Raw genomic sequence first — 24,159 nt, 5'->3', positions numbered from 1 at the left:
TTGTGATCCATGTTCTGATGGGACGATGTCAAACATGACAGGTAAATTATTCTATATTTTATTCTACTCTCTTCTGTTCTCTTCAGTTCTGTTATCTTCTGCTCTCTTCTCTTTTCTTCTCTTCTGCTCTACTCTACTTTATGACATCTTATTTTATTTTATTATTTTATTATTATTTTATTTTATTATTATTTTATTTTATTATTATTTTATTATTTTATTATTTTATTATTATTTATTATTTTATTATTTTATTATTTTATTATTGTATTATATTTTATTATTTTATTATTTTATTATTTTATTATTTTATTATTATTTTATTATTTTATTATTTTATTATTTTATTATTTTATTATTTTATTATTTTATTATTTTATTATTTTATTATTTTATTATTTTATTATTTTATTATTTTATTATTTTATTATTTTATTATTTTATTATTTTATTATTTTATTATTTTATTATTTTATTATTTTATTATTTTATTATTTTATTATTTTATTATTTTATTATTTTATTATTTTATTATTTTATTATTTTATTATTTTATTATTTTATTATTTTATTAATTATTATTTACTCTACTCCATTCCATATTTTCAATTCAATTCTAATTCTATTCCGTGTTGGATATGGTTGCTGCCTTGAGTTATTTGTAAAAATAACAAAGGCAGGGACCAAAGAAATGTATAATTGTTTTATGCAGTATCTTCTTCAAGAGCCACAGAGATGTTTGCCTCCAATGATGCAAGGTGGAAATGAAATAATAGCTCTAAACCCAGGGGTTACATTTGGCAAAGGTGTCTATTTATTACCAATTAAGCTAAATGACTATCATTGATCATTTCTGACCCAACTCCAGCAGCTTCCCCTCTGCCCCCCTACCCCGCAAAATATTGAGAAAGATTTCCAAGGAGGTTATAAGTGGTTTCATATCTACAGTTGAGCACACAGAGATGGGTGAGATCTCGTCCCTTTGAATTGTGCTAGTGATTGCAATTTACTGGACAGTAGTTGTTCTCATCAGTGCATGCTTTGCTAATTTGTTGATGTCACCCTGTTGGATGAGAGAACTGACACCACTACAAGTGTTAGTCGAATGTCTTCCTAGATTTTGCCGTTGATGGAAAAGAATCGCTCAACAGAAAATGTGAACATGTGGAAGATCGCAATTATAATGTGGTCACTGGGTGACATCAAGTGCCGGACTGAGGCCATAACTTGTCCCAGAAGTGATCCATCTTCTATCCTTCATGAATGGTATCAACGAGGAAACCTCCTCATTGGTGGGATCACAGCTCAGGTTGTATATGTACTGGAGGAACATTTCTTTGAAGAGCATCCTTCACATAAGTCATTTATGCCACCTCTGTAAGAATTTCTCTTTTCCTTTTCTTTTCTCTCCATATGTTGCTGGAGACTGCAAATATCTATAAATAGCGTAGCGTAGAGTAGAGTAGAGTAGAATCGAATCTAATAGAATTCTTTATAGATCAAGTGTGATTGGACACACAAGGAATTTATCTTTGTTGCATATACTCTCAGTGTATATAAGGAGAATAAAGTACATTCATCAAGAATAAAAGATACAACACTTAGTAGTAGTCATAGGTTACTAATAAGCTATCAAATCATACTAGGAAACAAAAGAAAACATTATAAATTGAAAGATATAAGCAACATGGTTATAGTCATAAGTGGGAAGAGATAGTTACTAGGAAAGAGGTAGGTACTAGGAAGGAAGAGAAGAAGAATAGTAATACAGTCTTAGTAGATAATTTGATAGTGTTGTGTGGATTAGTTGTTTAGCAGAGTTATGGCATTTGGGGAAAAACTGTCCTTGTGTCTAGTTGTTCTGGTGTGCGGTGCTTGTACCATCATTTTGAGAGTAGAGGTTGAAACAATTTACGTCCAGGATGTGAGGGATCTGTAGATATTTTCACAGCCCTCTTTTTGACTCGTGCAGTCTGCAGGTCCTCAATGGAAGGCAGGTTGGTAGCAATTGTTTTTTCTGCAGTTCTAATTATCTGTTGAAATCTGCCATAACTACCAAACCAGACAGTTATGAAGGTGGAGATGATAGACTCAATAATTCCTCGGCAGAACAGAATCTGCATGGAACTGAATCTATTGTCTGTCCATCTGTCTCTCCTCCCTCCCTCCCCCCTCTTCCATCCATCCATCCATCCATCCATCCATCCATCCATCCATCCATCCATCCATCCATCTATCCATTGATCTCCTGGCTGTTTTTATAACTTAAGGAGAGAATATTGGAAGGCTTGCAATATTCCAAGCCAGATCTTCAAAGATTCTGAGTTCTTTAAGGCACCCAATTATGCTCTTGTGGTTCAAGTTGACTAATCTGTAAAATATTATACAATAATCCAATAGTCAGTTCACAAGAGTCTCTCTTGATGAGCATGATCCACAGCATTAGATATCTTGTGTGTGGTGTTGGGAAGCGATAGTGACTGGCTGTTTACTGAATCTGCCATTGCATACAATTAATAAAAAACCTATGAAATTCACGTTAAGTTCTATGTAGTCAATGCAGAAAATTTAAAGCAGTTCACCACATTTTCTTCATGGAACCTCCAGTTCTTTCTTTGTTACTTAAATCCCACTGTGCCCATTGCCCAGTGGTGGGAGTCAAATAAATTAACAACCGGTTCTCTGCCCTAATGATTTCTTCCAACAACCGGTTTGCCAAACTGCTCAGAAAGTTAATAACCGGTTCTCCTGAAGGGGTGCGAACTAGATGAATCTCACCAGTGCCATTGTCCACATCAAAACCTGCCACTAACACACTCCAGGTTAATCCTCTTTGCTCTCTTGAAGAACCTGCAGATGTCATCTAGGCAGGGTTACAGAGATTTGCTTCCTAATCATCCTTTCTCATTTAAAGTTGAATGTAAAGAGATTGCCGGTGTAAGCAAAGAACTTGCAATCCCAACCCTGAAAAATAAAAAAGAAACCAGATTGGAGAACACAAAAGGTAATTCATGGAGGTTAGTTGGCATCTTTATAAAAGCAGTATACCATTGTCTTAATCTAGGATAAGATTTGATCTCCCTGTTTAGTCTTCAACTCTGAGATTTCTTGATGGAAATCTATTGTAGCATCTAATCCTTGAATCAATATATTGTAAATCCCCATTGGGATCGCCATTGAAATCTGAAGATTGCTCTTATGTTAAAAAAAATACTCTAATCAGCATGGCTAATCTAAATGAATTTGTTTATTTTATTTATAATACAGTACAATACAATAGCAGAGTTGGAAGGGACTTTGGAGGTCTTCTAGTCCAACCCCCTGCCTAGGCAGGAAACCCTATACCATTTCAGACAAATGGCTATCCAACATCTTCTTAAAGACTTCCAGTGTTGGGGCAATCACAGCTTCTGAAGGCAAGCTGTTCCACTGATTAATTGTTCTAACTGTCAGGAAATTTCTCCTCAGTTCTAAGTTGCTTCTCTCCTTGATTAGTTTCCACCCATTGCTTCTTGTTCTATCCTCAGGTGCCTTGGAGAATAGTTTGACTCCCTCTTCTTTGTGGCAAGCCCTGAGATATTGGAAGACTGATATCATGTCTCCACTAGTCCTTCTTTCTCTTAAACTAGACATACCCAGTTCCTGCAACCGTTTTCGTAGGTTTTAGTCTCCAGTCCCCTAATCATCTTTGTTGCTCTTCTCTGCACTCTTTCTAGAGTCTCCACATCTTTTCTACATCGTGGTGACCAAACTGAATGTCGTATTCCAAGTGTGGCCTTCCCAAGGCATGATAAAGTGGTATTAACACTTCACGTGACCTTGATTCTATCCCTCTGTTTATGCAGCCTGTATATATTAAAGAAATTTACACACGTGCAAGTAACAAATAGGCTTAAAATACAGTGATATCTTGGTACTTAACGGCTTTGAAACTCATCAAATGTCGTACTCAGACTCATTGTGCATTGTGATATGAACATTTTGTCCCAGTATTCATCATTTGTTTGATACTCAATGGACTACCGTGTTTCCCTGAAAATAAGACTTATTTTCTTTTGACCCTTGAAATAAGCACTTGGCATTATTTTCAGGGAGGTCTTATTAGTTTTGAGGTGCAGGAGGTGGCGAGCGGGTCACCTCATGGCTGCTGCTGTGTTGCAATATTTTCAGGGAGGGCTTATTTTGGGGGAGGGCTTATTTTAGCACATGCGCTCAAAACCCCAATTGGGCTTATTATCCAGGGTGGCCTTATTTTCAGGGAAACAGGATACATAGAACTAGTCAGTATTGTCTGTCTTGTGACTCACTACATTATTCTTTATGGGAATAACTTGTCTTGCTACTCATCATTTTTGGTACTCATCATGCTTCCCGGAAGCAATTAATGATGAATACCAAGGTACCATTGTTTTGAAAAATCCACCATATAAAAAAAAAAGCTCATAACCCTCCCATCCCAGCAGTTTGACTTGTCACAGATGTTCACTAAAGCAGCAAACCTGAGATCTATATAATTACGTGTAAGGATTTCAAGAATGGCAAAGCCATATTATGAACATTATATACAGGAAAAGGAAATAGCAATAGCAATAGCAGTTAGACTTATATACCGCTTCATAGGGCTTTTAGCCCTCTCTAAGCGGTTTTCAGAGTCAGCATATTGCCCCCAACAATCCGAGTCCTCATTTTACCCACCTTGGAAGGATGGAAGGCTGAGTCAACCTTGAGCCGGTGAGATTTGAACAGCCGAACTGCAGAACTGGAGTCAGCTGAAGTAGCCTGCAGTGCTGCACTCTAACCATTGCGCCACCTCAGCTCATCAAGGGATGAGATTTAGCAGGAAAAAACAATGCACGTGTAAGGTCCAAATTGTATTTAAGTCATCCAAATGCACAAAGAGAGAGAATTAAGAAGAGGCTTGGAAACAGTAACAGCTTTTATTTTGGCCAAAGCAAAACAACTGGGTGGACAATTTTCACAGCATACAGGCAGAAAGCATGCAGGAAAAAGCCACACCTAGGAAAAGTGTGGCTAGGATCTTATACACTCATGTAGCCAATCAGAGATAAAAAATTTGTTACCCAACCCTGGCCCCCTGGTGCATGCCTTAAAGCATTTCTTGTAGCCCTGCACATCCATGCTCTTCTTATCAATGTTAACTCATACTGGTGCTGGTGCAGCAAAGAATAGGGGTCTGGGTACTTAACAACGCAGGTATTTGTCCAATGTTTCAACCCTGGCATTGAGATATGCACTGGGCTATTTTTTTAAAAAAAACAAGATAGCAGAATTACTAGCAGAAGCAATTCTTACAGAAGCAAAATAGCAAGTTAAACTAATTCTATTATATCTCTTTACACTGTAAAAATGAAGTCAAAGTATTCACTTGCTGGACCTTGCATTGGTCATAATTTTTAAAAAAAATAAACTTCTGTCTGCTTTCCAAATATGCAGTGAAATTGCGCATCACATTTTCCCACAAGCTAGTCCAGTCGTAGACATCTGTCTCAAGATGCACCAAATGTTTCTCGCTCTTTTTACACAGTGTCTATTGTCTACTATAATTTGCAATTTCTGTATTTTTAGTATTGCATCATTGAATATATTCTCCTTTCCTCAATCAGTTTCATTTCCCTTGTCTCCAATTATGTTGTCAGAGCTGTTTTAAAGTTGTTTCAGCATTCCCTGAGTTTGGCATTTGCGGTGAAACAGATCAACTCAAACCCAAGATTCTTATCTAATGTTACCCTGGGATTTTTCATCCGTGACAACTATTTTGATGCCCGGCTGACTTACCATTCCACATTGGAACTGCTCTTCCGATCTGAACAGTTGGTTGTCAACTACAGATGTGACATCAAGGAGAATCTGATTGTGGCCATTATTGGTGGATTCGGTGCTGATATCTCATTCTTCATGTCAGATATCATAAGTCTTTATAAAATCCCCCAGGTATGATACAATATGAATTGACATGCATGAAAACCCATCCATGTGGCAAAATTGTAAGGAATTGGAAACAATCATGTACCAAGTAGAGGTTAGATTCCAGTGGTGATAATAGTTAACAACAGGTTCTCTGCCCTAATGACCAGCTGGGTAGGTGTGGCTGGGTGGTCATGTGACTGGGTGGGTGTGGCCAACTCAACGCCACTCACATTGAGGGGCACTTCATCTCGCCCAGCCTCTTGTGACTGTGGGGATGCTTCAAGTGTGAAAAACAGTCATAAGTCACTTTTTTCAGCTGATCATTTTATTAAGAACTCCAGCACGGGAGTATTTCCTCAGAACAGCAGTGTAAAAAGGTTAAAACAACCCTTCCCCTTTAAGAAAGTCAAGTCCCTAATGAAGCAAAGTACCAGCAAAGGGGGAAAATATTCTGGAGAAACTCAGATGACAGTACGTCTGGGTGTACTGCCAAGAACCTTTAGCTGTTACAATGTAATAAGGCTTAACTAAGAGGTAGTTTTTATAAGCAGGACAATAAAGATTAGGCTAGAAACAACATAGAAGGCACCTTCTATGCCTTCCTTACAGGATTAGACCTGTAAAGTGGGGAGAAAATGAATTTCTTCCAACCACCAGTTCTCTGACCTGCTCAGAAAGTTAACAAATGGTTCTCCCAAATAGGCACAAACCGCTGAATCCCACCAGTGTTAGATTCTGCTTGAATGAGGCATAGAAGGTCTTGATGAAAGTTGGGAGATAAAATAGAGCCATATTTGATGCATTGCATTGCAGAAGGTAAGAACGTATGGTCCTGATTTTGGTGTAAATCCATTCTGATCCATGATAGTTAACTGGTGACTATGTCCATCACTGTGTCTCAGCCAAATCTATGTGTTTGCTTAGACTCTGTATATATGTGCTCTTGACTACCTGAACAAGAGGCAAGATATGGATCTAACAAAGAAATCAATAATAGCAATAGCAATAGCAGTTAAACTTATATACCGCTTCATAGGGCTTTCAGCCCTCTCTAAGCAGTTTATAGAGTCAGCATATTGCCCCCAACAATCTGGGTCCTCATTTTACCCACCTCGGAAGGATGGAAGGCTGAGTCAACCTTGAGCCGGTGAGATTTGAACAGCCAAACTGCAGAACTGCAGTCAGCTGAAGTAACCTGCAGTGCTGCATTTAACCACTGTGCCACCTTGGCTCCCTAATGGTCACAAAAGGTAATGGTCACAAAATATATTTGGAATTGAAAAGAGAATCCCATGTAAGGAAAGAGTTTGGGGAAAAATGCACATATCTGTTCTTTAAGAAAATACATTTGGGTATCCTACTCGAGAAATATAATATTATATATATATATATATATATATATATATATATATATATATATATATATATATATATATATATATATATATATATATATATATATATATATATATATATATATATATATATATATATATATATATAATACACTTTTACATGTGGTAACAGCAGTGAGAATGGTGTATGCACAAAACTGGAAAAATATTTTCATTTTATTATATTTCTCGAGTAGGATGAAAATATACACATAGAGGAAAATGTAATAAAGGACATAAAATGTGCTGAAATGGATATATTAACATTGAAAATTATGGATAAGGAGGAAACAGAATATTTTTTTAACTTGGGAATTATTTTATAAATGGTTAGAAAATAGGAGCAAAAGTTAGAAATTTAGAATCAAGGAAGATACGTAAATAAAAATGAAGGGAATCTGCAAGTAAATAATGAATATTGAATAATGAGGATAAGTAAACATTATGATTAATAGACTTGGATGATAATCTGGTCACAAATGTGATGGTTACCTGATGTTTATAATGCTTGATCTTATTAACTAAATATAAATAAAACCAAATAGAGCGTTTAATTAAATAATGGAAAATGTTTAATAAGGATATGTGAAGAATATGGTGAATAGATTTTGAGAATAATAGTTTCCAGTTTATTGGTATTTGTATGCCACCCACTCCCAGGGGACTCTGGGTGGCTTACAGAGAAACAAGGGAATTAAAGTTAAAAATAGAAATATAAACATTTTAAAAATACACAACATACATACACTTAAAATGGGGCTGGATCTTGATCAACAGCCCCAGGCCTGTCAGAACAGCCAGGTCTTAGTGGCTTTACGGAAGGCCGGAAGAGTAGTGAGGGTCCGGATCTCTATGGGGAGATCATTCCATAGGGCCAGTGCAGCAACAGAGAAGGCCCTCCCCCGGGGGGTCGCCAGCCGACATTGACCCGCTGATGGTACCCGGAGGAGGCCCAATCTGTGTGATCTAATCAGTCTTTGGGAGGTAAATGGCAGGAGGCGGTCTCTCAGGTAGCCAGGTCCTAAACCAGTAACAACTAGCACCTTGAAGTGTGTCCGGAGACCAATGGGAAGCCAGTGCAGCTTGCGGAGGATAGGTGTAACATGGGTGTTTCTAGGAACACCCATTATCGCTCGTGCGGCTGCATTCTGGACCAACTGCAGTCTTCGAGTACTCTTCAAGGGCAGCCCCATGTAGAGCGTGTTACAGTAATCCAGTCTTGAGGTGACGAGGGCGTGAGTGACCATCCGAAGGGCCTCCCGGTCCAGATAGGGTCGCAACTGGTGCACCAGGCGAACCTGGGCAATGACCCTCCTGGTCACAGCCAACAAATGATGTTCTAACATCAGCCGTGGATCCAGGAGGACTCCCAAATTATGAGCCCTCTCTGAGGGGCGTATAACTTCGCCCCCAGGCTAAGAGATGGAATAACTGGACCATCCTTGGGAGGGAGCATCAATAGCCACTCAGTCTTGTCAGGATTGAGTGCAAGCTTGTGATAGCTACTGTATGTATAAGAGTTATTATTTGTCTTTAAAAGAGATTATACCCAGTCAATATACTGCCATTGTGGAAATGGAAATTTTATATATAACAAAAAAAATGTATAATAAAAATAATATTAAAAGAAAAAAGAGAAAGTACATTTCTCAGGTTAGTTGAGGCACTCCAACCAGAAGAACCAACTGCACATTTTATTTTAGCTCGCTTATGGCTCCTTTGCTCCAAAGAAGCATGAAGCAAAGATGGCTGCTCCCTTTTACCACATGGCTCCCAACGAAAGCCTTCAGCTTGTGGGGATCATCCATTTGCTGAAGCACTTTGGATGGACGTGGGTTGGCCTCTTAATTCTGGATGACGACAGTGGAGACAATTTCCTTGAAGCCCTGGACCCACTTTTTTCTGAGAACAGGATCTGCGCTGCTTTTGTGGAGAGAATGCCCAAGCAAGCCTTTTTTTCTATGTTTCAAAATGAAATTGTGGATAGGATAAATATTTATTGGCTGGACATCAAAATCAACACCTTCCTCTTCTATGGGGAAAGCACCACAGCAATGCTCCTGTTTATGTTCCTTAAATATACATTTTCTTTGAAACTATTGGGGAAGATGTGGATTCTAACAGCTCAAATGGATTTGACCTTAACGAGTCTTCACAGACCGTCAGATCTGCAAATATTTGATGGAGCAATTTCCTTTGCTATTCATTCCAATGAACTTCCAGGTTTTGGAGAATTCCTTAGGGACATCAAACCATTCCAGACCCAACGAGATAGTTTGTTGAAAGAGTTCTGGGAACAAGGCTTTGATTGCTTTTTTTCAGGAAGTAATAAACCAGCGGAAAGTGATGAGGCATGCACTGGGAAGGAAGACCTAAATCACCTTCCCCGGCATTTATTTGAAATGACTGGCCACAGTTACAGTATCTACAATGCAGTCCATGCTGTAGCACATGCTCTTTATGGTATGAACATACATACATCCAAATATAAAAGAGTAGCTGAAAGTATGAGGAACGAATTTCAAGATCAAGCGACATGGAAGGTAATAACTAGTGAATCAAAGTTCTTCATTGTCAGCATAAGAATAGAACAGAGCAGAACAGAGAATAGAATAGAATAGAACAGCATAGCATAGCATAGAATAGAATAGAATAGAATAGAATAGGACAACAATGAGTAGAGTAGGGTAGGGTAAGGTAGGGTAAGGTAGGGTAGGGTAGGATAGGGTAGGGTAGGCGTAGGGTAGGGTAAGGTAGGGTAAGTTAGGGTAGGGTATGGTAGGGTAGGGTAGGGTAGAGTATGGTAGGGTAGGGTATGGTAGGGTAGGGTAGGGTAGGGTAGGGTAGAGTAGAAGTGTATGATAGGATAGGACAGGACAGGACAGGACAGAATACAATCCCAAAATCGGAAGAGCTGAAGAAGCTTCTTGGATGAGAAGCGAAGCATCTTCAAAGAAAAACGGGAAAGTTTAGTTTGCGTCTTGAAAAAGCACCTTCGGTCTTCATAGAAATGGCTTGTTCATATTATTATGAAAAAGCAAGAAGCTGTGATTTGATGTTAATGCCTTATTTTACTGTAACAGAGAGGGTCGGAAGACAATGCTTCTTTTTCTTTCTCGTCTTTCCTCACTTCTCTTTCCCCTTTCTGCCCCTACTGTTTTTCTATTTACTTTGCATTTTGTGTTTTATAATACTTGATTACTCAATAAAAATGAAAAAGCACCTTTGGGACAACCATGACCTGGATGACTGAGATTCTCTATAGACATCTAGCAATAGAGTAGAATAGATTAGAATAGGATAGAATAGAATAGAATATAGGAATAGAGTAGAATAGAATAGAATAGAATGGAATGGAATATAGGAATAGAGTAGAGTAGAATAGAATAGAATATAGGAATAGAGTAGAGTAGAATAGCAATAGCAGTAGCAGTAGACTTATATACCGCTTCATAGGCCTTTCAGGCCTCTCTAAGCGGTTTACAGAGAGTCAGCATATTGCCCCCAACAATCTGGGTCCTCATTTTACCCACCTCGGAAGGATGGAAGGCTGAGTCAACCCTGAGCCGGTGAGATTTGAACCGCTGACCTGCTGATCTAGCAGTAGCCTGCAGTGCTGCTTTTAACCACTGCGCCACCTTGGCTCTAGAATAGAATAAAAATAGAATAGAATAGAATAGAATAGAATAGAATATAGGAATAGAGTATAGTAGAATAGAATAGAATAGAACAGAATAGAATATAGGAATAGAGTGGGGTAGAGTATAGTAGAATAGAATAGAATATAGGAATAGAGTAGAGTAGAGTAGAATAGATTAGAATAGAATAGAGTAGAATAGAGTAGAATGGAATAGAGTAGAATAGAATTCTTTATTGAAAAGAAAGTCTTTATTGACTGCACACAAAATTAATTTGTCTCTGGTGCCTATGCTCTCAATGTACACAGAAACAATAAAGTAATATACTCATAAAATATCAATAGGAGAAGGTAGTAGAAAAGATGAGAAGGATAATAATAATGCAGCCCTACTACATGTGGAAATATCCTTAGACATAAGACAGTGCTGTGGAAATTAGATGTTCAGGAGAGTGATGGCACAAGGCAAAATCTATATTTGTGCCTAGCTGTTTTGGCATACAATGCCCAATAGCAGCATACTGAAGGGGTGCATTGAAACAGTTTATGTCCCAGTTGTGAGAAGTCTATAGATATTTCCTCAGCCCTGCTTCTGACTTGCACAATGTGTAGGTCCTCTATAGAAGGCAGGCTGGTTGCAACAATCCTAACTATATCCATTGAAGTCTTTACCTGTCCTGTTTGGCTGCTGTACCAAACCAGACAGTTATAGAAGTACAAATAATTACTGCATGTATTACTTCCTTTTTCTCAAATTAGTGAGCAGGCTTTGTATAAAAGGACCCAGATTGTTGGGGGCAACATGCTATGTAAAGCCACTTAGAGAGGGCTGTAAAGCACTATGAAGCGGTATATAAGTCTAAGTGCTATTGCAAAAGCCGCTTACTCAGTTCTAGAAATCGGTTGAAACGGAACATTGATAGAATTCTCTTCATTTAAGCAAGACAATGATATGATCTACTATGACAAAACAATTCACATTGTCCCGAACCATGGGTCAATGTTGCAGAGGTGTCTTCTCTGCCCTTCCCAGCAGTAATGGCTGAAGGTCTTCTGTTTTAGGTGGCTATGACACAAATATGGCATTCAAGTTGGGTGTTCAAGGCACCCAACTTGACATACCTTCAGCCTCATGTTCACCAATCTGGTGATGATCTTGCCAAGGCTGGATGGAGCATGGATTCAAGATAGCAGAAGTGGACTCTCTTCACAGATTGAAGCCAACAGCCTGTTCTGACCCCCCCTCTTCATACACCAAAGCACGTCGAGACAAAGATACTTCAAGGATTTATTAACACACAGACTAGACCTTGGCAGAAATCCAGCACAGACTAACCTTGGCAGCAATCCAGCCTGCCAAGCTAGCCACGATAGCGTCTCCAGCTCTTAGTAAATACATTGATTCCTGCGATGAGAGTGTGGAAAGTCATTCCTTTTATAGTCTTGAGAGGAGCCTAATTACCACCAGCTGAGTTCAATTATCTCCTGTAACTGCGTAACTATTCTTTACGCCTATTAGCCCTCCATTGCCGGGCATCCAGGACCAACTCCCTTGTCTCCTCCCCACTGCTCCAATGCATGATGTCAGGATCACACTCCCTTGTCTCCTCCCCACTGGTCCATGGCTCAGGTGCCTCCTGGTGGCCAACCAGCCTCTCTGCACCTTGCTCGGAGTCGGAACCCTGTTCAGGGTCCCCCACATCCTCCAGAGCCGACTCATAGGGCCCCTCGCTGTCGGAGTCTGGTGGCAGCTCCAACGGCTCCTGCTGGGCCACAACACCAGCCTTACTCATATTTTTGCAGGAAACGATCAAGAGGGAATTTCAATGGAGGAAACCTGAAGCAACATGAGTGTCTCATTTCAAACTTTCAAGGTCCTAGCTTTACAAAGCAGCTACTAAAGGGGCATTTTGAACCTTGAAAGCAATGTGTCCAGTCCTAGTCACCAGAAAATGAGGCACTGGAAAAGGTTGAAAGATGAGTGACTTTGTAGCTTAAATATTATGAGGTTAAATGAACCGAGTAGGAGCTAAAGAAGCTAAAGCATAGGGCAACTTGATAACAGATTTTCAGAGGTTGAAGGACTGTTAGCTAGAAGAACGTGTGGGTTTATTCTCCATAACATCTGAGGGAACCCGAAGAGTTTGTCCGTCTGAGTAATTTCTATGACTATAAGTCCCCATATTTTCCTCTGCTTTGCAACTTAATTTCCAGTACCAAAAGATAGCTCTCATAGGTAAGGTCAGATGTCAAAAAAAAGGAACAGAAATGCTTGCTTCCAAATCTTATGATCAAGTCTTCAATGGATTGGATTTTGATATCGTTCAGCTCCAGAAGTCATGCTCAGCTCTGATGTGTCTTATTTTACATTTAAATTTTACGTTTGTGGATGGTGATGTAGGTATCCGGTACAAACCATTATGATATCAATATGGTAAAATGTGATTTATGACACACCCTGGGGTTAGGGTTAGGCTGTAAATTTCATGGGTCAGAGCTGGCTTCACTTGGATACATGCTGACATGTTGCTTCTAATAAATAATTGGATTTCTTTTGAAGCTTGGCTCGAGGCTCATGATTTAATTAGGTCATCTGTCGGAACTCTGACAGCCATATTTTTTTCTCTTGTGAAAACCCATAACGGTCAATTTTGCAAGTCCTAGTTAAAACTGATTGATAGAAAACTCATATCAATTTCATTTCTATAGATATAATTTTCAGAAATATAAATTTCTTGATGTTATCCATTGTTCCCCCCCCTTCTTTTTTCCTGTCCTTTTAATTTAGCTTCACTGGTTTCTTCAAGGCCTTTCATTTAATAATTCATTTGGAGAAACCGTATCCATCAACCACCATGGAGAAGTGCTTTCTGGATTTGATATTTCAAATGTGATCATGTTGCCAAACAACTCCTACCGGAAAGTGAAAATTGGAAAGATGGATCCCAAAGCAATCGAAGGAGAACAATTTGTGATTCATGAACATTTAATTGTGTGGCACAAAGATTTTGAGCAGGTATGGAGTTTTAAGTACCTGTATTTTCCCCAAAATAAGACACTGTCTTATTTGTGTTTTCCCGAATATAAGACCCTGTCCACCGTGAGCCTCGGTGGTGTAATGGTTAGAGTGAAATACTGCAGGCTACTTCTGCTTACTGCCGGCTGTCTACAATTTGGCACTTCAAATCTCACCAGCCTCAAGGTTGACTCAGCCTTCCATCCTTCGAAGGTGGGTAAAATGAGAATCCAGATTGCTGGGGGCAATATGCTGACTCTGTAAACCTCTTAGAGAGGGCTGCAAAGCACTATGAAGCAGTATATAAGTCTAAGAGTTATTGCTATTGTTTTTCCTCCTGGATTATCAACAGGTCTTGCCCCGTTCAGTGTGTAATGACCCCTGTCCTGCTGGCTCTCAGAAGAAAAAGAAAGAAGGCGAAAAATTTTGTTGCTATGATTGTGATCCATGTTCTGATGGGAAGATGTCAAACATGTCAGGTAAATTATTCTATATTTTATTCTACTCTCTTCTGTTCTCTTTGGTTCTGTTTTGTTATCTTCTGCTCTTCTCTTCTCTTCTCTTCTCTTCTCTTCTCTCTTCTCTTCTCTTCTCTTCTCTTCTCTTCTCTTCTCTTCTCTTCTCTTCTCTTCTCTTCTCTTCTCTTCCCTTCCCTTCCCTTCCCTTCCACTCCACTCCACTCCACTCCACTCCACTCTACTCTATGATATCTTACATTTTTTCACTGTAAAATTCACCAAATGGTAAATTATTTTTATTTACTGATGGTGCTGCATCTACATGTCAGATAAATTGTTTTCTGTTTTAATCCACCCAACTCCATTCCACTCTATTCACTATTGTTCTATTCTATTCTAATCTGTCCTGTCCTGTCCTGTCCTGTCCTGTCCTGTCCTGTCCTGTCCTATCCTATCCTATCCTATCCTATCCTATCCTATCCTATCCTATCCTATCCTATCCTATCCTATCCTATCCTACTACTCTACTCTACTCTACTCTACTCTACTCTACTCTACTCTACTCTACTCTACTCTACTCTACTCTACTCTATCGATGACATCTTACATTTTTCACTGCAAAATTCACCAGTTGGTAAATTATTTTCATTTACAGATGGTGCTGATTTGCTTGCTTCATTTATTCCAATATTAATTCTCATACTAGAAGATTTCAGTTGGCTGGAAACAAAAGTTCCAGTAATACCCCAGTGAAAAGCTTTCAGCAAATTCCTAAAATGAACAAAAAGAACATTAGATTGAGGACAACTAGTGAGGAGGGAATGATTAAAGTATTGCAGGAGTGTGCAGAGGGGATGCAATCACTGAGATTTATTCCTGATTGGACATTGTACTTGATGCAAGTTCAGAGAAGATTCCTTGGGATAATTCTTACATGATTATTTAGGAACAGTTCAAGCCTGTTGGAGCTGAGGAAGTGGAGAAGGTTCTTAGGATTGTGAGCTTAATCACCTGTTTCCTAGATCAATGCCCAACTTGGGTTGTAAAAGTAGCCCAAAGACAAACAGACAGACAACCAGAGGGAGGGGAGATGTGGGGGGAGAGAGACAGACAGACAGACACATGGACAGACAGAGAGAGACATAGAGAGAGAGAGAGAAAGGGAGAGACACACAGAGACATACACAGAGAGGCAGAGAGACACACAGAGACACACAGAGAGGGGCAGAGAGACACACAGAGAGAGGCAGAGAGAAACAGAGTGAGACATAGAGAGAGAGACAGAGAGAGACACACAGAGGCAGAGAGAAACACACAGAGAGACAGAGAGACACACACAGAGAGAGAGAGAGAGAGAGACAGAGAGAGACACACAGAGAGACAGAGAGAGACAGAGATATTGAAACCCAGAGAAAAAAAGTAAAGTTTGACCACATGATTGATGTCCAATACCATGCTTTGTCATCCATGCAATAGATATGACACCATTTGAAAATGTGCCCGATTTCAGTAGCAGTGTTTTAAAAAATAAAAGAGCTTCAATCAAACCTTTGTGCTTACTATTTGGCATTTTGAAATACCCCTCGTATGCCTCCATGCCGAAGACTTGGAAAAGGAAAGACTGAAGAAATCTTACGGTGCTCACAAAGTGTGATTACCACTAACACAGAATATTCCTACCTCAATAGCTTATTTTTATTCTCATCTAATGATCAAGTCCAGTCCTTTTCAAAGTGAACTACATTAACAAGAGGGGATTCAAATCTGAGAATTCTGAAATCAAAATTCTGAGCTTTGTAGGGTGGACTTTGCGTGGTTACCTTTGAAAAGTATTGATCTAATCCAGTGGTTCCCAAACTTGGCAACTTTAAGACTTGTGGACTTCAACTCCCAGAATTCTCCAGCTAGCTCTTCTGGCTGGAGAATTCTGGGAGTTGAAATCCACAAGTCTTAAAGTTGCCATGTTTGGGAACCACTGATCTAATCTAATATTTCACTTGGTGCTGCATCTATCATGATGATTAGATTCCATATTTCATAGCCTTTGTCTTATTTGCAGACACAATTGCCTGTTCTGAATGTCCAGAAGATCAATATCCAAGTAAGGACAAAGTTCGATGCATCTCCAAAATCATAACTTTCCTAGCTTACGAAGAAGCTTTAGGGATCAGTTTAGTTGTGGTTGCTGTTTTATTTTCAATCATTACCATGATCATACTTGGAATATTTATCAAGTATAAGGACACCCCTATTGTTAAAGCTAACAACAAGGACCTCACCTACACTCTCCTCATCTCCCTTCTGCTTTGCTTTCTCTGCTCTTTTCTCTTTGTTGGAAAACCTCTCCAATTGATTTGCTTCCTGCGACAATCCGTGTTTGGCATTATCTTCTCTGTGGCCATTTCTTCTGTGTTGGCCAAAACCATCATGGTCATTGCAGCGTTCATGGCCACCAAACCAGGCTCTGGCATGAGAAAATGGTTGGGGAAAAGACTGTCCATCTTAATTGTTTTTTCTGGCTCCTTCATTCAAGCAGGCATTTGTCTTGGGTGGATGATCAATTCTCCCCCGTTTCCAGAACTTAACATGAAATCAGTGGCTGAAGAGATCATAGCAGAATGTAACGAAGGGTCTGTTGTGATGTTTTATCTTGTCTTGGGCTACATGGGGTTTCTGTCTGTGGTCAGCTTCATGGTGGCTTTCCTGGCTAGGAACCTGCCCGACACATTTAATGAAGCCAAGTTTATCACTTTTAGCATGCTGGTGTTTTGTAGTGTTTGGTTGTCTTTTGTTCCCACCTACTTGAGCACCAAAGGAAAGTATATGGTAGCTGTGGAGATCTTCTCCATCTTAGCCTCTAGTGCTGGGTTACTGGGATGTATCTTCTTCCCCAAATGCTATATTATTTTGCTGAGACCTGAGCTCAACAGCAAAGGACAACTTGTAAAAATTAAACATTTTTGACTATTAAAGCAACTTAGAACTGAGAATAAATTTCCTGACAGTTAGAACAATTAATCAGTGGAACAGAATTTGCCTCCAGAAATTGTGAATGCCCCAACACTGGAAGTCTTTAAGAAGATGTTGGATAGCCATGTGTCTGAAATGGTATAGGGTTTCCTGCCTAGGCAGGGGCCTGGACTAGAAGACCTCCAAGGTCCCTTCCAACTCTGCTATTGTATTAAATGGTAGCTGCATATATTTCTACTGTATTATTGTATTGTATTATTGTATTACTGTGAAATGGAAATGTTAATCCTTTTCTAAGAATAAAGCAAGGTTTATTAGCTCCAGCAATTTTACTGTTATTTTATATGTATAACTGTTCAACAGTGTTTGCTATTCATATAATAATCTAAATAGTAACAGCATTTAGACTTATATACTGCTTCATAGTGCTTTTCAGCCATGTCTAACCAGTTTTCAAAGACAGAATATTGCCCACACAATCTGGATCCTCATCTCACCAACCTTGGAAGGATAGAAAGCTGAGTCGATTTTGAGCCAATCGAACTACTGGCCATGAGCAGAGTTAGCTTGCAATACTGCATTCTAATCACTTCCTCACCACAACTCCTCCTTATGAAAAAAAAAAGGAAAATAAAATCTTTCACTGTATTATGAATGATTCTGCTTTTAATCAAGTGTTTTCTTTTGTTTGGATTATTTCAATGGGCAATTGGATCTTCTTCAAAAGAGATGTGTTTATTAACTGGGGAAAAAAGTACTATCTGGTTAATATAATTTGGCTTTTATCATCCTGAAGCAGAGAAGAGAAAAAAGGAAGGGAATTGGGAGGGGGGTAGAGAAAGAAAATGTTATAAAGAAAGAGCTTCCAATCTTCTTAGCAGCAGTTACAAGTAAATCATAAATATAGGCCAGTCGTCAAGTGCCTGAGTTTGAATCATATGACCATGGGCAGAAGTGATATTCAGCAGGTTCTAACCAGTTCTGGAGAACCAGTACCAGAAATTTTGAGTAGTTTGGAGAACTGGTAAATGCCATCTCTGATTGGCCCCGTCCCCAACTATTCTGTGCCTCCTGAGTCCCAGCTGATTGGGAGGGAATGGAAATTTTGCAATAATCTTCCCCTGGAGTGGGGAGGGAATGGAGATTTTGCAGTATCCTTCCCCTGGAGTGGAGAGGGAATGAAGATTTTGCAGTATCCTTCCCCTGCCACACCACCAAGTCACTAGCAATAGCAATAGCAGTTAGACTTATATACCGCTTCATAGGGCTTTCAGCCCTCTCTAAGTGGTTTACAGAGTCAGCATCCGGGTCCTCATTTTACCCACCTCGGAAGGATGGAAGGCTGAGTCAACCCTGAGCCGGTGAGATTTGAACAGCCGAACTGCAGAACTGCAGTCAGCTGAAGTAGCCTGCAGTGCTGCATTTAACCACTGCGCCACCTTGACTCCCACCAACCCACACATACAGAACCAGTAGTAAACATGTTTGAATCGCACCACTGACCATGGGGGTACTGCAATATTTGTGAGTACAAGGACCAGTTGTAAATTACTTTTTTTCAGTGTCATTGTACTGAATGGATGACAGTTCTGTGTTTTTGTAGGGCATGCTGAATTTATAGGATTATGCACGATTTCCTAACTCTTGTTATTGTTAGTCATGAAGTCATATCCAACCCATTGCAATCCCATGGACAATGTTCCTCCAGGCCTTCCTGTCTTCTACCACCCTCTGGAGTCCATTTAAGCTCACACCAACTGCTTTGGTGACTCTATCCAGCCACCTCATTCTCTGTCATCCCCTTCTTATTTTACCCTCAATCTTTCCCAGCATCAGGCTCTTCTCCAATGAGTCCTTCCTTCTCATTAGGTGGCCAAAGTATTTGAGTTTCATCTTCAGGATCTGGCCTCCTAAAGAGCAGTCAGGGTTGATCTCCTCTGGGACTGACTGGTTGGATCGCCTTGCAGTCCAAGGGATTCACAGGAGTCTTTTTCAGCACCATAGTTGAAAGGCCTCAATTCTTTGGTGCTCAGCCTTCCTTATGATCCAATTTTCACAGCCATCCATTGCTTTTTAGTATACTGTCTAGATTTGCCATAGCTTTCCTCCCCAGGAGCAGCCTCTTTTAATTTCTTGGCTGCTTTAAGGTGGGCTAAAAGGCCCAATTGCGAACCATAGTTCTATAGGCAATGTTTAATATCAAATGCTCTGATCAAAGCTGAGGTTTTGCACCATTAAGCAGAAAACAATTGCTGACAGTTGCTGAAGAAAGCAAGATGTATTTTTACACTTCTGGGAACAAGTCGACCCAGACAGGGAGTTTCCTGCCATCTTGCAAGATGTGTCCTGTTTATGTCGCTTATGTCACCCACTCATGATCTATAGGGTGCTGACTATGTATATTGTAAGAATAGCAATTGTTGGCCATCTGGCATAGACAGTTTTTGGTTCCTCTCATTACCTTATATGCTTAAACTCTGCCTCTATAGATGATGACGTGATTTGCACTATAAATGTATGGCTTTAAGAACCCTTCGGGGTTCAAACTTCTTATGCTGATTTGGCATGTTTGAACCTGCGCATTCAATAAACTTTTCCTATATTGCATCGCTTGGCTTTCTGGTCTCTTGATTCTACAACATTTTCTGGCACCCCAGATGGGACAGAGAAGCTAAGGCAATATTTTGCTGAGGGCCACTTTGCCCCGTTGGGGTGTGGGGCTGCTGCTCCTTGGCTTCCAGGCGCCTCGGGTCTTCTTTTGCCCCGGGAAGCAACAACAGCAGCCCAACTCCTCCAAGGGGGACACGCATCGTGAGTCCAAGAACCCTGCAAGCTTAGGAAAAGAGCTGTGGTGTTTCCTGGCCGGGATCCGTGGGGAGAAGACGTCTCAGGCGAGTATTCTACTAATTGTATTGTACCTATCGGGTCTTCTTTTGCCCCGGGAAGCAACAACAGCAGCCCAACTCCTCCAAGGGGGACACGCATCGTGAGTCCAAGAACCCTGCAAGCTTAGGAAAAGAGCTGTGGTGTTTCCTGGCCGGGATCCGTGGGGAGAAGACGTCTCAGGCGAGTATTCTATTAATTGTATTGTACCTATCTCGTTTGAAGATAGAAGAGGGGGCCTGATCACCCCCCTGGACTCGGGACGGCGTTCCTAATGAAGTCCGTATAGGTTGTGTGGGTGGTTAAACCAGCGCATTTCCTGCAGGTGGCCATTGAGTTCCGGCTTCTGGGGCCTCAGGTCGCTGGTAGTGTGTTAGATATGGGTGGGGGTAGCAGCGTGCCCAGCAGACCGCTGGACTGCATGCTTAAGGGGTTTGATTCATATTTTAACCACACTGAATATAGAGTCCCTTACCCGAAATTGACCAGGGATAGGCTTATCTACTTGTGTCAGAACCAGTGGCCGCATATGGGGGTAGGATGGCCAATGGGAGGAACATTTCAGAACCAAATTATAGATGATTTAACTTCTTTAATTGCTGCAAACGAAGAACGCTATCCCAATCAGTTCCCATATATAGATCAGTGGGGAGATGCAGTCGCAGGACAGGCAGATGAATTATTACAGTGTCAGGCTGAAATGGTCCGTCTGTGTGTGGTGAGACCGAAGGAAAAGGGGAAGTTAAGGTCAGCTCCCAGACGTACAATAAAAATAGCAACTCCAGAGACAAGAGAGTCAGAGAAGAAAAGGATTTTTGCCCAGGATGAAGAGGAACTCTTCAGACCTCCTCCTCCCTATGCCTCAGCACCTGTAGGTATTGTTGTGCCCCAGGCTATGGGTGTTGCTGCAGCGGATGGTGGAGATAAAGGAAGTGCTGGGGGAACAGGGGATCCCCAGGCAACAGGAGCGGTAGTGAGGAGAAAAGAGCCCAGGGATGGTGGTTCAGGGGCTACAGGAATTAGGAGAGAAGGACCAGTAACTAGAAGGTTGGGAGTGGAAAGGGCGAAAGCCGAGAAAGAGGAAAGTACATTGTTAGAGGAAAAGGAAGGACTCTTTCCGTTAAGAGTATCAGAACAACAGGTGGGCGTGGACGCCCAAGGAGATCCTGAATACCGCCCTTGTTTTCAATATATCCCTTTTTCAACTACGGATTTATTGAATTGGCGGAAGCATTTTGGTCCGCTGTCCGTGAAGCCCACGGAAATGACAGATTTGTTTCAAACCATTATGCATAGTCATAACCCCAATTGGCGAGATATACAACAGCTGTTAACTACGTTGCTGACAGCAGAGGAAAGAGAGAAATGTAAAGCAGGAATGCGAGAGGTTTTTAGAGAACGTTACCATACAGAGGCAGATAGGGCTCAGAAACTTTTGGAAGAAGCACCGGAACGGGATCCTGGATGGGATCCTAAAGTAGCCGGTGACCTGGCAAAGATACAAACATACCAAACCCTGATAGTGGCAGCTCTCAAGAAGGCAGGAAAGCCCCCTGTGAATTTGTCTAAACCCTCGCTGGTTATGCAAGGAGCAGATGAGAGTCCAGAAGCATTCCTTCAGAGATTAATTGAGGCTTATGAGTTGTACACTCAAATGGACCCAAGAGCCCCAGAGAATGTAAGGATGCTGAATGAAAGATTTATTGCGCAAAGTGCATTGGACATTCGTAAGAAATTGCAAAGGTTAGAGGGAGCATTAGGAAAGAACACCACTGAATTGGTGGAGGTGGCTAGAAAAGTGTATGTTAATAGGGATAAGGTTGAGAAAAAGGATAAAGATGACCGTATGCATAAGAAGACGGAGTTGTTGGCGTTGGCCTTACAGGGAGGAAGGGCAGGCTTGGGGCCGAATCAATGTGCCCATTGTGGATCTGAAGGACATTGGCAGAGGGAGTGTCCAAAGAGGCTAGCTCCTAGGGGACGTGGAGTGCTTAGGGGTCCGCCCGGGCGACGCCCGCTGGGCCGCAGCATGGCAGGTCGAGGAATGACTGGGCGAGGGATGATGACAGGACAAGGGGGGCCACCCAGACATCCAGGTCGTGGATGGGGGTCGCAACCAAGAGGAAGAGGGTTTGATGCTCAGGTAACTGCAGGAATAGAGGGTATCGGACTAGCCGGAGTCGGTTGGTCAGATTGACGGGGACCTGGCTTGGAGCAGACTCCCCCCGAGCCAATGGATACTCTAAATATTGGGGGTCAGCAGACTACTTTTTTAGTGGATACAGGGGCTGGACGATCAGTGATAAACAACCCAATAACTACCCCTGGTCCATACCAAATTCAAGTACAAGGAGTGTCTGGACAAGTCGTGGGACGTCAAGTCTTAAAACCAGTCACCTGTACTTTTAAGGGGTCCGAAATTCAACATGAGTTCCTGTATATACCTGAATGTCCTGTCCCATTGTTAGGAAGGGATTTGTTGAGTAAGTTAGGAGCTACTATTTCCTTTGATGAGGGAAAGCAGTACCTCACTGTGAGTCACCGGCCAGATGAAATGTGGAGGTTGATGGTGGTTAGGACTTCTGAGGAAGATTGTCTGGACATATGGAGGGAATTTGATGTACCGGGATTATGGGCGGAGGATAACCCTCCGGGATTTGCAGCACATCACCCCCCTATTATTGTAGAATTGAAGCCCCTGGCAGCTCCTGTTCATATTGGACAGCAGCGACCCTATTGGAGGGAAGCCATCCTGTCCATATACGACTGTATTTTAACATACTTAGATGCTGGGGTGTTAGTCCCTATTCAATCCCCATGGAACACCCCAATCTTGCCTATCCTAAAGCCAGATGGGTCTTTCAGACCAGTGCAGGATTTGCGCGTGGTTAATGAAAGGACAGTCACAATTCACCCATCTGTGTCTAATCCATATACTCTACTCAGCCTCATCCCGCCTGATGCTGAATGGTTTTCAGTGATTGATTTAAAGGATGCCTTCTTTACTATACCCATTCATCCTGTTAGCCAGCCGTTGTTCGCTTTTGAATGGGAAAATCCGTACACCGGAACAAGGAGCCAATATACCTGGACAAGGTTACCTCAGGGGTTCAAAAATTCCCCAACCCTCTTCGGAACCGCATTGGCCAAAGATTTACAATATTTTATTCCCTTTCAACAAGGAGATTCGGTCTTACAATATGTGGATGATGTGCTGGTCACGGGACAGTCACGAGATGGGTGTTGGGAAAACACAAGACGAATGCTGTGTTTGTTGTTAGATTGTGGATATCGAGCGTCCAGAAGTAAGGCTCAGTTAGTCCAACAGAAGGTCCGTTATTTAGGTTATGACATAACACAAGGGCAGAGAGCATTAGGCCCAGAGAGAAAACAAGCGTTGCTTAATCTGGCGAGGCCAACTGATCGGAGACAATTGAGAGGCTTTCTAGGCTTGGCAGGTTTTTGTAGAATTTGGATTCCAAATTACGCACTAATGGCGGCTCCACTTTATTCGTCTACCAAGGGAAGTAAGACAGACCCTTTCATTTGGACACATGAACAGGACCAAGCCTTTGATGCCATCAAAGGAGCTCTATCAAGAGCTCCGGCCTTGGCCCTGCCAAATCTGAGTAAGCCCTTCAATTTATATGTGGATACACGCAGGAATGTCGCCTTAGGAGTGTTGACTCAGCAGCTTGGCCAGTGGCAGCAACCTGTAGCATATCTGTCAAAACAACTGGACGCGGTGGCACAAGGGTGGCCGCATTGTTTGAAAGCTTTAGCAGCCATCGCGGAATTGCTGCAAGATTGTAATAAACTCACTTTTTCCTGTCCAATCAAGGTCCACACCCCACATTCTGTTCAGGCAATTCT

General features: G+C 41.1%; 2 protein-coding genes across 2 annotated transcripts; both read left to right on the top strand.

Annotated features, from left to right (window-relative positions):
- Positions 1–971: 971 nt before the first annotated feature.
- Positions 972–17,432, top strand: LOC148046861 (vomeronasal type-2 receptor 26-like). Its single transcript, XM_087712108.1, has 5 exons — positions 972–1,377; positions 5,658–5,952; positions 13,748–13,975; positions 14,328–14,454; positions 16,493–17,432. The coding sequence occupies exons 1-5, from the start codon at positions 1,130–1,132 to the stop codon at positions 17,395–17,397; spliced, it is 1,803 nt and encodes a 600-aa protein (XP_087568234.1). The 5' UTR covers positions 972–1,129; the 3' UTR covers positions 17,398–17,432.
- Positions 17,433–20,665: 3,233 nt separating this feature from the next.
- On the top strand, positions 20,666–22,256 carry LOC148046860 (uncharacterized). The gene is made up of 2 exons (XM_087715015.1): positions 20,666–22,086; positions 22,172–22,256. The coding sequence occupies exons 1-2, from the start codon at positions 20,666–20,668 to the stop codon at positions 22,254–22,256; spliced, it is 1,506 nt and encodes a 501-aa protein (XP_087571141.1).
- The last annotated feature ends 1,903 nt before the right edge of the window (positions 22,257–24,159 follow it).

Source organism: Thamnophis sirtalis, unplaced genomic scaffold (genome assembly GCF_051295495.1).
Source record: "Thamnophis sirtalis isolate CommonGarterSnake01/CBP01778 unplaced genomic scaffold, rThaSir2_p1.2 scaffold_4, whole genome shotgun sequence".
NCBI lineage: Eukaryota > Metazoa > Chordata > Lepidosauria > Squamata > Natricidae > Thamnophis > Thamnophis sirtalis.
Note: the sequence above shows the minus strand (reverse complement) of the source record. Positions and strands in the feature narration are given on the sequence as shown.

Excerpts from the sequence above, each read along its gene's own strand:
- LOC148046861 (XM_087712108.1), top strand. The coding sequence starts at position 1,130 with ATGGAAAAGAATCGCTCAACAGAAAATGTGAACATGTGGAAGATCGCA. Across the intron at positions 1,378-5,657 it reads AAGTCATTTATGCCACCTCT|AGCTGTTTTAAAGTTGTTTC; the intron begins GTAAGAATTTCT and ends TTATGTTGTCAG. Across the intron at positions 13,976-14,327 it reads GGCACAAAGATTTTGAGCAG|GTCTTGCCCCGTTCAGTGTG; the intron begins GTATGGAGTTTT and ends GATTATCAACAG.
- LOC148046860 (XM_087715015.1), top strand. The coding sequence starts at position 20,666 with ATGGGTGGGGGTAGCAGCGTGCCCAGCAGACCGCTGGACTGCATGCTT. Across the intron at positions 22,087-22,171 it reads GTGGAGGTGGCTAGAAAAGT|GGAGGAAGGGCAGGCTTGGG; the intron begins GTATGTTAATAG and ends TTGGCCTTACAG.